This window comes from Lampetra planeri, chromosome 3 (assembly GCF_965212315.1).
Source record: "Lampetra planeri chromosome 3, kcLamPlan1.2.h2, whole genome shotgun sequence".
Lineage (NCBI taxonomy): Eukaryota > Metazoa > Chordata > Hyperoartia > Petromyzontiformes > Petromyzontidae > Lampetra > Lampetra planeri.
Window position 1 is genome coordinate 13,779,503 of NC_136109.1, and position 13,159 is coordinate 13,792,661.

The 13,159-nt window shown below is 42.9% G+C and overlaps 1 protein-coding gene across 1 annotated transcript in view; it reads right to left on the reverse strand.

The window, feature by feature from the left end:
• Positions 1–1,173: 1,173 nt before the first annotated feature.
• ADPGK (ADP dependent glucokinase) overlaps positions 1,174–13,159 on the reverse strand; it is a 34,777-nt gene continuing 22,791 nt past the window's right edge. Inside the window, exons 5-8 of the mRNA XM_078621398.1 lie at positions 9,540–9,660; positions 7,176–7,372; positions 6,727–6,825; positions 1,174–6,453 (exon numbers count right to left, since the gene is read on the reverse strand). Coding sequence (XP_078477524.1) covers positions 5,899–6,453; positions 6,727–6,825; positions 7,176–7,372; positions 9,540–9,660 — 972 coding nt within the window. The 3' untranslated portion in view covers positions 1,174–5,898. The remainder of the gene's footprint in view (positions 6,454–6,726; positions 6,826–7,175; positions 7,373–9,539; positions 9,661–13,159) is intronic.

Sequence of the window (13,159 nt, forward strand, 5' to 3'; positions counted from 1 at the left end):
TCTCCAACACACCAGTGCGCTGTACTAGTAACGAATTGTCATGTTCTGTTTACGTGACAAACCTTACTAATTGGCTGTGTTAAACTAGTAAAATGTTAAATTTTGATTTAAAGCTTTCGTGACTGCAGGGATTCATCTTCTTGGTTCATTCGGTAAAGTCACGTAGAAGGGAAATAATAAAATAAAAACATAATAAAATACAATTCTCACGACGTTTCGGCCACAACGCAAGCAGCCGTCCTCAGGTGAAGAACAGGTCTGTCGGAAAGACAGCGTCTGACAGACCTGTTCTTCACCTGAGGACGGCTGCTTGCGTTGTGGCCGAAACGTCGTCAGAATTGTATTTTATTATGTTTTATCTTTATTATTTCCCTTCTACGTGACTTTAGTAAAATGTTGTTAAAACACGAATAGGACCCCCATGGGTGGGACCTGGGCAGTTTTGTTGTTAAATGAAATCTTGATTTGTCACGCAAGGCATCTGTGTTGAAAATTTTGGCTCGTAAGGCGGCATAGATCCATATATATTAATCGTCAAATATCCCAAAGAATATAAACAGACAACACGGCAAGTTCAATAAAATTGTGTAAAAAAAAAAGAGAAACTATCAAATACAAAATTATATAACATGCACCTTCATATGACATATTCCTGATATTATCACAAAATGAGCTGGTCTGCAGGGCAGCTTAGCCAGGTTTAATCTTAAATACAGTGCAACGTGTAATATAAACCAATTATAACTTTCTGTAAATGATGGGAAATTAATCATACATGTGGAATATAGTAAAAATATTGCATCGACAGCCAGGGAAATGGACCACTCACTGCCACTTCGTCATGCACCTCCGATTAGCACGGTTGGCTATGAACGTTGAACTTCTTTTGCAACGTACGTGGCCAACCGCGCTAATCGGAGGCGCGGGAGGACTTCAACATACATAAATACGTGCACCATGTCAAAACAAGCTGAGGAAGGGCTTCATTGTAAGAAGAACCATTGTCATTCAGAATGCATATGCACCATATGTATTGATTTCAGGGTAGAATGGATGGATTATTGTGAAGAATAATGGAAGAATGATCCATATGTAACCCATGGGTGCCATTGCAGACTTGCTGACAGCATGCAGTAGCGTCAGTGTTGTAAGGAAAGCTGGATTAACGAAACATTGGGTTTAAAGCATTTATTTAATGTTTTGCTCTCGTGATTGACAGAAACCACCAATTTTTGTTCATTACCAGCTGGTTTAAAATTACATTTTATTCAATACAATGCTGTGATTAGAGAACTTGAGCTAAAATCATGCTGCGAGTTTAAATCCCGGTTGGGGTTCAACTCAATATATCATCTCTCCGAGGCCAATACAATAGGGACCGTCTTGTAGGTTAACAGTGGATGTACTATAGGCAGGCTGGCCCCTGTCATGGAAATGTGGAGTTTACACTGTTGGCTCAAGGCCACCAGTAAAGTTGAGAGCTGCCTCACTGCTCACCTGAGCAGAGAGACAATCTTACTTGGCGCTATTTAAAACCTTGCTTTATTTTCAACACGTAGCAGTCAATATAACTGACTTTTCTCCGTATGAGTAGTCGGAGCACAAGCTGATTTTTTGACAGCCACAGTGATACAAAAATGACCTTTCAGACGTTTCCCAATACACTTTCTGCATAATTCAGTTCAACGCTGTACACCATGTGACAGAGAGTAGGAGCATATCCTGACATTTAAAGATGTCCATCTTCCGACATACAGAAATGACGAACAAAAAATAAGCTCGCATAAAACATGATTTGGGAAAACAAAATATTCATCAACACCTGTAAAATAGATTCAAGTCAGTGGTGGAATCTATATGACAGAAAGGGACATTGCATGTTTCCGCAAAGCGGCTGATCTTGGAAAACGGCTCTTTTTCCATAACCAGCATGTCATCCTCACATATGAGCTTTTAATTTGCTTTCTCAATGTGCCAAAAAAAGATGTATAAAGACATCAGCAACAAAGTGCAAGATGACTGTGGTGTAAGCCTAAAAATCAACCCTGGAAATTAGAGTGGCCCTCTGTATAATTTTGTGCAAAACGGTATTCGTATATTCCCATCGACAAGACAGTTCCAGCTGGTTGAGCAATTGAAGACAAAGTTATATTTAGTATTGGAATGGCAACAGAAAAGTGGCTTTTGTATGGTCCCAACTCAATTATACCTACTATTTTTTACAACTGCCCTACCAAACCCAAAATAGTAACCCTAGGAGTTTGACACATGGCTGGATGACGCCAAATGTCTGTGTTGTGCCGGTTTTCTTTCCTTTACAGTAGACAAAAGGAAACCAAAGAAAATAAGACGAGAGTTATAAAAAAGAAAAGTCCCAAGTCTTGGTAAACAACGGCTGGAAATGCAAGTGAATGTGCTTCTGTTTAAACAAAGGATGAATTAAAAGAAGGAATGGAAAGGAAAATTGGAATAGGTTCAAAAATTGCTCCATAATAAGGTAACGTGCTGTCTGAAATTCTCATTAGGCTATACCCAAACTCATGAAGGTAATGCTGTGCTTTTAGAAAGCAGCCAAATTGCCATGAGAATTTGAGGGCAAATGGACTGCAGTGATAAACAAAGCCTCGGGTCAATGTGCAGACACACAAGCAAATATACATATGCACAACAGATACTCAAAGTTCTTTTGTTAGAGTGGTTGGGGGGGGGGGTGAGAGTTTTGTGTCCGGCCACCTTCATGTCCACATTTCAAGTGCTTACACAGTGTACAAGGTAGTCATTTAACGACCGATTAAATTGGATATATGATTTCACCGATATGTTGCAAGAATCAAACCTGGAGCTGCTCGCCTAATAGTGCACTGAGAAAAACACATCAGCTGTCCCCAATTGTCTACACACCCATATACAGCCTTAAAGAAATATTCCCTGTTAAGTTATAGAACGTTGGGGAAAGTGGTTGTTAGCAAGGACAGCATGGCACATAATGTGCTGGTATTATTTCCAATTTTAACCACACTGCACCACGACAAGTGTTAATACACCACTCGCCACTGATCTTGTGCATAGCCACAATTTGAATCTTCCTAAATGTAATTGGAGTGCAATGCTCAAGTACATCAGTGCTCTGAACACAAAGCACACAAACAGGCTAATATTCCACTGTGAGTCTCATAGTTTCATACATTGTGTGCTGGACCCTGTGGTAAACCAAGCTAAAACAGGAAAAGCTGTCTTCTTGGTTCTTTCGGTAAAGTCACGTAGAAGGGAAATAATAAAATAATAAAAATAAAACATAATAAAATAATTCTCATGACGTTTCGGCCACAACGCAAGCAGCCGTCCTTAGGTGAAGAATAGGTCTGTCGAGAAGACAGAGTCTGACAGAGTCAGACGTGACTTTACCGAAAGAACCAAGAAGATGAATCCCTGCAGTCACGAAAGCTTTAAATCGAAAAGGAAAAGCTGTTTCGCCGCTGCTTGTCCTCACGTTTCACCCACCTTATCCAGACCCCTGCCCCCACTGGGCTAGTATTAGATTCCAGGAGGGCGGACCTTCCCTGGGAATGGGTCTAGCCAAGGTTGCCGGAAGGGTGGAGATCCGGAAGCTACGTTTTAAAAACGTCGTCTAAAGCAATGGCTAATCCAGTGATAAGTAAGGCCCTGGCATGTAAATAAAATGTTTGTTGTAATGTTTGGTGTAATTTTTGTTCATAAACATGGTGTTTCAGGACAGCAAGTGGTATCACAACTGTTTCCAGGACGAGGACAGTGCCATGGCTGTAGCATTGAAGAGGGCTCCATGAAGAGGGCTCTCGTTCTTCCAGGGCTACTGGTGACTTGTTCCCGTGACTGGTGTTACAGTCACGGGAACAATAACTCTTGTTATTGTTAAACAATTAAAGCTGGGCCGACGATGTTCTCGAAACAGATAAGTACGGTCTGCCGAGACAACCACATCAGCCTGAGCCGGTAGAGTGAGCTGTAACCAAGCCGTGTAGCAGCACAATTACACAAGGAGGCTGCTTAGTTCTCTTTGCTGAGGTGGCTGTCGGCTTTCGGCCGGACGCTCTCGGAAACAGTCGTGAAGTCACGGGGTCAACGTGGAAGAGATGTGGCTGAAATAACAAATTATGGCTTGGATTCCATAAGATAACCCAAGCATGGATTAAAACTTGTTTTAAAAAGTTACCATTACTTCCTGCCAGTGAAGAGAAGGGAGAGGGAGACAGAGGGACCTGGCTCACACTGAAGCATGTATCGCGACAAAACATGAGCCGTGGTCTGTTTCAGAAATGGCCCTATTTTGTCCAAATTAGTTTACAACAGCTGAGCTGATCTACGTTGCAGTGATTTCTTTCAGTGTTCAATATATTAATAATTAACTGGAAATGCAAAAATAGGACAGAAAGATGATTGCCTGTGATGCACACTGTGGAGTAATTGCATCTGTGTACAACGCACAGTTACGTGCACAGGAGCATACATAGATGCAAGGAAATGATCACGCATCCACATACAAATATGTGCTGTGACAGTTATGGAACACTCCAAAAATAGAATTATTTTCAAATAAAAACCACTCTTGGCCATTTCAAGCACAATACAAACAGAATAGTGGAATGACTTTTGGATAGCTGGTACATATGCCATGGTGTTTTATATTATTTACATTATTTTAACTTGTGTGCACACAATTTCAAAGCCTTATCTGATCAACGGTCACACGTGACATTGGAAGTGTTGAAAGGAAACAAATTTGTTCAATTTAAAATAGTTACGCTTCCCTCAATTATATGTAAGTGCCACCATCATCTGCACAAGCTGCCACTCGGTAGTTCGGCAAAACTGAGGTAGTGCTGCCAGCATACAACATATCCTACAGCTCTGCGAGGTTCGTCTTCCTGTAAGCCAAGTCAACGATGTGCTCGCCACCTAGGAAAGTACAAGTTCACATGATATGAATGGATTAGGAAAGGGTCATCAATTACATTTCCCTATATTGAACGATTGAGTACCTGTGACCTAATTTGGCATTTGTAAATGAGACCTAGGACAGTTGTAAAAAAAAAAAATTGAGTAGCCACAAATTGTCGAATTTTGGAATTGGGCTAATAAAAATCACATGACCTTTAAATGACATTTGAAAAATTAACTTGAATGCATAACAGTTGAAGGCTTAAACCTTAAGCCTAAATCTTGTGAGGATATATCAAACAATAAATATTGCAGTAATGCAGCTTGCGTGTCTGAATCTAAAACTGTTTTACAGTTACAAAATAAATTGTAATTTGGTGGATTCAGTAAAATAATTTTGTAAATAAGTAAAGTGATTGCTAGAATCATCTTAGTTGTTTACAACACTTGTTAAATGCGAAACTTATTTTGCGAATACATGACGGTGGAATTTTTCACAACCTCAGGATTTATGTAAAGATTACAAGGGATAGAAAACACAGCACATTGACCCATGCGCAAACATACGTTAAATTACCCTTAAAGCAGCATTCAATGCATTTCAGTGCTGGAGTTGAACGTGCTCTGACGCTTTGCATCTAAGCTCTGCTGCATCACGAAAGGCATACACGAGGGAGTTATAATGAGACGGGTTCAAGGAAAACTCACTATCACGCCTTACACAAACAGAGCATAAAACAACAAAAATGGAATAATCTTGGGCAGGGATGGTGCAGCATCTTGTGTAACAGTAAACAAGCCAACCACCCAATAGTTAACTCTCCTTTCCCACATTGCTCTTTATTTACTTACATACTAACGAGCCACACAAAAATACCTAGACTCCCATTCCCTCAGAACATTTAAAGGCTACGCGCAGCTGTGCCGGTGCCATTGCGTGGGCACCCTAAGTGCTTAGCTTAAGGGCACGACCCTCCCGTGTCACTGCTGCACGTGCTCCGAGTAAAGCAGCCCCTCTGCCGAGATGGCGTCGCCGAGGCCGACCGTCCTCACGGGGTGGGCGCACACCAGCACGGGGGTGTAGTAGAAGCTCACGCCCTCCCTCTTCCAGGCCGACACGGGGAGCGCGGGGTCAAAGGTCATCTCGTCACTCTTTCCGGCCAGCTGGTCGACGCGCGACGCCGCGAAACTGTGCGGTGCCCGCAGCATCAGCCGCTCGTCGACGCCGCGGCACGCCTGCGCCCCCGCGGCCCGGGCGCCGGCGGCCACGGCGGCCTCGCCGTTGAGCCACTCGCCATCGAGCGTGGCGAGCACGTGGAAGGCCAGAGTGTGGAAGTGCACGCGGCTCAGCGACGACTCGGCGTCGGCGCCCGCGCCGCCGTAGTGTGTCAGCAGCCAGGAGATGATGTCGCATACGACGCCCACGTCCGGCGTGCCGTTCCACGCGTCCAAGTCTGGGAACGGGCCGCTGCCGGCTTGGTTGGCGAATAGCAGCTCTTGCTCGTTGAGGCCCAGTGACGTCACCACCGGCAGCACCTATAATGGAAGGCGAGGAGCATCTTGGAATCCGCATTCAGTCGAGGAGTCATTTACTCACGACTTCATTTATAAAGTATATTTTACATGAATAGTCTCAAAAGTTGCATCCCATCCATGCATATCTGTACAAGTCAGTAGATCAGCTATTCATCTTGTGATTGGTGAATTACAGTGATGCTAAGCTTCATCACGACCATGATCTGAAGGCAGTGAGAATTTCTGCGCTGTAATATCGATGAGGATAATGCGAAACCACACACTCGGCCTCACCATCTCTAGGACCATCTCCATGTATTCGCGGTCGGCCATGCTGGCCAGCTCTAGATGCACAGCTGTCTCGGCGGGTATCTCACTTAGAGACGTGACCACCTGCACACACACGCACGCACGCACCTATGTATCAACCCAGGCAAGCACACAGGATTCCCACGGGATGAACGATACCCAAGGGAATGGATGCAGGACACCTAAGCTCTGCAAATCACGAGTCAGTATAAAATTACTTTCAAAACTCCCCCTTGCTTTGAGGCAACGTTTTCCACCCCCTTGAGATCTGGCAGATTATTGCATGCTGATATTTCATTAATTTCTCGAATCATCTAATCAAGATGCTAGGACAGATAACAAGTAAGAAACCCAAAATTTAAATTACCACGCTATAAAGCTTAGTACAATTTACGTGTTTGGGTGCTTTAGCATCTGCTTTGCACACAAAAGACCTCATCCAGACGCTCGGTCCAAAAGTCCTTGCCCTGGCCCTCCATCATGTGAAAGCCTGACAGTACAACCAGGTCAGGCCGGAACTCCTCCAGGTTTTCCACGAGCGTCTCCAGGAAGCGCATGCCTGCGTTGGCCTGGTCATGTGAGAAGATGAACCGGGACGCCAGCGGGGCCTCCACGTCAGCCCAACGCTCGCCTGCAAGAAATGACGGAAACCGTCCATCGTGGCCGCTGAACGTCAATACTTGAGCTTGCATGAAAATCTCTTTTAGCAATTAAATGTGATGACCACCATCCCAATATTTTTTTTACATGGATGGATGTGGCCAATACTCTAGATCAAATGATTGCATGAGGGAGCAATACTGTCAAAACCGAGAGAGAGAACGTGACTATTCTGACCCTGGGGCACTATTATGGGATTTGGGTGACGACAAAGAAAATTAATTCAGGGATAAAATTATAAAAAAAGAAAGGCTCTATTATGGGCTTAAGAGTTCCCAATTCAAAAAAACTATTATAATCAAACACATTGGCATGTTAAAATGCACATTGTATATTAGGGATGGAATCTTGCATTCATTAAATCAAATAATGTATTGAATTGCGTATGTCAGAATAAATGTTCTTCAATTTGTATGTATTGCAGTTAACGGGTTCATGTCATGAAATAATACATTTCTAAAACAAGTGACGACCTTGAATAAAGAAAATTAATCACATTGCTAAATATGGAAACATCGTCAATACTTCATTATAGCGATGAATTGATAATCTCATTTCATACTTGTGTAGTGAATTCAACTGAGTCGCAGACGAACTTCTTGGAGGCAACATATTTATTAACACCAACACGTAACACAAAGGGGTTACTGCCTCTTCACCAGATAACCTCGGGTGGTGGACCACCAGGCTAACTACGCTAGTTACTGGGAGTAGCTACCACGGACAGGACCCTGGCTGGATTCCTCGTCCACGTGTTGGTGACTTCTTCTTGGATGTAGAACGTAGATCGTAATTTTTTAGATGACGGCAGCAAATCTGAACCCCGGTCCCTGTGGGGACCCCGGTTTATAAGCTCCTGGGTCGTGGCTGGCCACGCCCTTGGCCACGACCACCTTCGAGAAACCTCGGGTCGTCTCTCGACCATTCCCGTAGGAACTACCGTGACACGTGACCACCCCAAAGCCCGCACCAGGGGGCCCTTGGTCACGTGCCTTCCAGGGTCAACCAGAGTGCCATGGGGTACGTCCGGCCCGTGGGCCGTATAAGGCCTGCGAAATCATTTAGTCTGGCCCTGCCAAGGCAACCGCACGACTCGAAATTCAATAAATCTAGGCGCTTTTTTCATAGCAACATAAATTTAATTTTGTATGGCCCGCGAATGATGTTATAATTATCCAAATGGCCCTTGGCAGAAAAAAGGTTCCCCACCCCTGGCCTAGGGTAACCTCATCCCATGGCTGACACTCCTCCTGTAGGAGTCAGCACTGCACGCCACGCGTGGTGCCACTGAGCGCTATCCCAGCACTCACCGAGCCCCCTCTAGGGCTGGTACTACACCCACCTACGGGGTGTCCACGATGACGGTGCATCGCACGCCGTGCCTCGCTAGAGCCGGCATTACTCAGTGACATTCATGATGTCGCTACATACGTGGTATCCGCGATGCGAGTACATCGCACGCCGTGCCTCTCTAGGGCCCGCACCACACAGTGACATCCGCGATGTCACTTTACTATCACCACCAGCAGCAATCTGTAATGTTGTGCCCTCCCGGGGTCAGACATTATCCCACAGTGGTGAGGTGCAGTAGGACGGCGGGTGTGTGGAAAGTAACCCGTGGACGAGAGGAAAGGAACGAACGTGACCAGAGGGTTCACGAGCACCAGACCTTAGCTAAGCTAGCGTCTGGCACAATTTAACATGTCTTGGAAACACACGGATAGGCTCCTGAAATATGATAATTTGTTTTTTACCCTTTTATCTGGCAACAAAACTGACACCTTTTTTTACAAGGAGTCATGTTTGCATTGACCACAATACCTGCAGTTATAATGCAAACATAAAACATAACTCTGATAATGTGTGCACTGTCCTTGAAGTTGATTGGTCCACACCCGAGACAGCTTTCCTTAGAGACAAGTCTCACATGGTGTTGGACCAGATGACGCCAAAAGGCGCACAACTCAAAGACAATGCACCATCAGAGTATGAGAGCTCGGGGTAAGTACGAGAGCTCGGGGTAAGCAGGAGGTTCCAATGGTGCTCCTGAAATAATTATTATAAAGTGTCCAGCAACAACATTGCTTGACTTTTCCTAAATGTATGATAAATGCAGCATCTCTAATGTGGCCACGCACCTGCTTTGTACTCAAGGATGAGGTGGTACTGATCCTGGTCTGTGAGCGACTCTGGTGGCACGAGCACCCTCTCGTCGAGCAGCTCATGCAGCTTTGGACCCACAGGACCACACAGCAACACCTGCACACCATTCGCATGCACAGGATGAGCCCTTCAGAGGGTAGGGTTGTCACAGCCTTTAAGGCCTGAGAGCATGAGACCAACATCAAAATCAGGTACACTCTCCACCCAGAAAAAAAAAACTCAACCACACTTCCACCGAATACAAGAAACATAACGATAAATATAACATACCACCATTTCTTGTTAACTTCTATGAGAAGCCTCTTATTATGATTGCTACAAAAAATGTTGCAAGAACATGGGAATTTTTTCTTGGTGCCAAGATGCACTTATCCCCCACAACTTAATTTTTTCCCCCAAAGCTCTAGCTTATTCAAAATTGCAACGTTGTCGATAATGCTCAGGCGGTGCTAAAATTGTTACCCCAGCAGTGATTGGTCTAATGCCAAATAATTCAAGACGGAGAGACATAAAGATGTGCCACCATGACAGTCCTTGTTGTGTTACTGCTGTGTCCATGGAAATGCTTATTCTGAGCTGGAAAATCTAAATACACAAGCACAGGCTTGTGCAGCCTGCCCTGCTGCTACCCCCTCCGCAGTGTAGCTTCTCAAGCAACAACAACTGCTCCTCATGCCAGTCCTTGCTTTCTCTCATTTTCCATTGCGTCTTTTTGGTTAGTTTCCGTATTTAAAATGTATCTGAATACCTTATTGATGTATTGTCTCTGATGGCCACTCCTGTGTTTTAATCACTGTTTCACTGGTCCCTCTGTTTGTCCCCCATTTCGTCCGTCTGCAGATGTAACTTTTCACTCTTTGTGTTAGAACAGTGTCTCTGTGTTCAACTGCTTCACTGTAACTGTTAAATATTTATGTTTATACAGGATGGCCCAAAAGTCAGGCAAACAAGGGTTAAGTGTTTTTTAAAACAAATTATATAGGGTTATTTAATTTATTTTAACACATTTACAAAATGACTACCCATAACATGAATGTACGAATTTTTTTTTAATGAATTTAGGACTTTTTTTTAAAGATTATAGCTGTTTTCTTTAACATACATATACACGAAATTAACTCGTTGGCCTTCAGTCAATTTTCTTTCCATTTTTAAATGTCATCTGAAAAGGAAGAAAATAGATAATGATAACAGATAAAATAGTAACTTAAAGAAAATGTATTATTAAGACATTTTAATGCCGGTGTGAAAATAAATGAAAGAAGCCCACGTGTCCCGGACGTTTGGGCCATTGAATAACTGTCACCGTCTTTGTTTGTTCTCAGACTGACGTGTTTCCTCCTTTTGGTTGCTAATCCCTCATTATCCCAGGGTCCAGTCAATATTAATTATATAACTTGCACTCCAGTAATGACATGACAAGTTCAAGATCGCAGCAACTGCATACCTCGGAATTCCACGCAAAATACAGTTCCGCATTTTTCTCAGTACCGACGACATTCAAACTCAGGTTGGATGGATCAAGAGACGCGATCGACGCATGTCGCCAGATAATGTTTTGTGCTTTTAGGCTTGTACTTTGGATCAGTATGGAATGTCTAGCTATCATTAGGCACTGGAGATTCCATTGACATTCATTTTAATTTTACAACAGAGATTTGGGCAACCTTAACAATTCAAGGACTTTTCACAACAATTTGATGCAGGTAATTTAAAATGTAGCATGCGGTCATCGCAAGTAGCACACAATAGCGTCCCCTCTTGTGAATGAGATCACTGGATCTTTTACATCTACTTAACAACAAATAATACTGCTACGTAACAAAGTGGACCAAAACTGAATGCACAACACCATAGAAAATATTTGTATTTTATAACAAACTTGATCTTACTTTGTTTACAACGAACAATAAACACTTCTATGCATTCATTAGCACCAGTGGCAGCTTAAATGTATGACCCCGAGTCCTCCCCAAGTGTATCTCTCAGGGAATCGAGAGTAGATAAAATCTTCTCCAAACAAGGCCTCTCTCCAAGCTGCCCCTTATGGCACAGCATGAGGCTATGTCCGTTCTGACTTCCTGGGAAGTCTGTGCGCCTGGTTGGCTGTGATCCCACTAGAATAACCGTAAGACTGCTGCAATATCTAAAGCCCCACGATGCTTATTCTTTGGTTCTTTCGGTGAAGTCGCGTATAAAGATAAAATAATAAATAAAATAATAGCATACGACGTTTCGATTGCAACACAAGCAATCATCATCAGGTATAATGAAATAGCGACACAAAATCTAACCAGAAAACCACAGACAGACATATAAGCAGACAGATTTTGTGTCGCTATTTCATTATACCTGATGATGATTGCTTGTGTTGCAATCGAAACGTCGTATGCTATTATTTAATTTATTATTTTATCTTTATACGTGACTTTACCGAAAGAACCAAAGAATAATTCCTGCAGTCACGAAAGCTCCAAAATTAAGATTGATCCCCAAGATGCTGCTGCGCTTTCTCATTGAGTTGCGCGGATTTTATATTGCTCCAAAAATGACGATTCCCCTGTTGAAGAACAAACGAGGAAAACATCCCACTGTCTTCTTGCTTTCAAAAGTGGGACAGACGATCCCTCCAGAGGTCGAGTTCAAGTTCCGTGTAAATATCTGGCCGAATCGCACTGTTGAGAAGCAAAGTTTTACTTGGAACAAATTAATGCAGAAAAATACAGGGTTCACTGCTCGTTTGGCAGTTTTAAGCAATTAGTGTCATGACTATAATAAAAAAACACTCCATGATTACACAACTCCCCTTGAATTACCCATACTCTGGGGAAAACAAAAATATGCTGAAATCGGTAAAAAATATAATTATAGTATGATTACTTTACCAGACCTTACAATATATTTTGAAAATATGGTTTTACTATATACTCATTTTAATGGAAATGTTAGGTTCTATACAGAAAGGGGGTAAAGTAAAGTGTTGATTTGTTGATTAATATTGATTCTTAAGCTCTCAATACATGCATAAAATTGCGTGTTGCAAGCATGAATTAATTTTATTTTAATTGTTAATTGTATTAAATGAGTTCATGTGACTCATCTAGCTATTGTAGGCTACTATATTTACCACAACGTTAAGAAATTATTTGAGAATTCAACCGCAAACCTGAATTGAGACAATCTAATCGACAGAGGTGCGACTCAGTCCACCCCTCCTATGAAACACGTTTAGTGAACCTAACTCGTAGAACGTAAGAACCAACACAAGTACTAATTAAATTGCAGTAAAGTCAACCAATGTTTTTATCATCAACATCCATGCCGAAACAGTTCTTCGCAGCCTTTGTTGAAAACATGACACCACGCACACCAGATTCACCCTAATAATCAGAGCTTCGCTCTGTTCCGAACCTCTCCTCGGGGAGTTATCATTCATTTAGTCATTCTTCCTCAATCCTTCCCGCAGAGCATGTTTTTGTTTGCCGCAGGTGGTACCGCTCAGGCTTTTTCATCCTGATGTCACGTGTTGTACTTTTTCTGGCCAAAACACGCATAGACCACTGTTTAAAGAGCGTGGCTGCACTTTTTGCCAAAA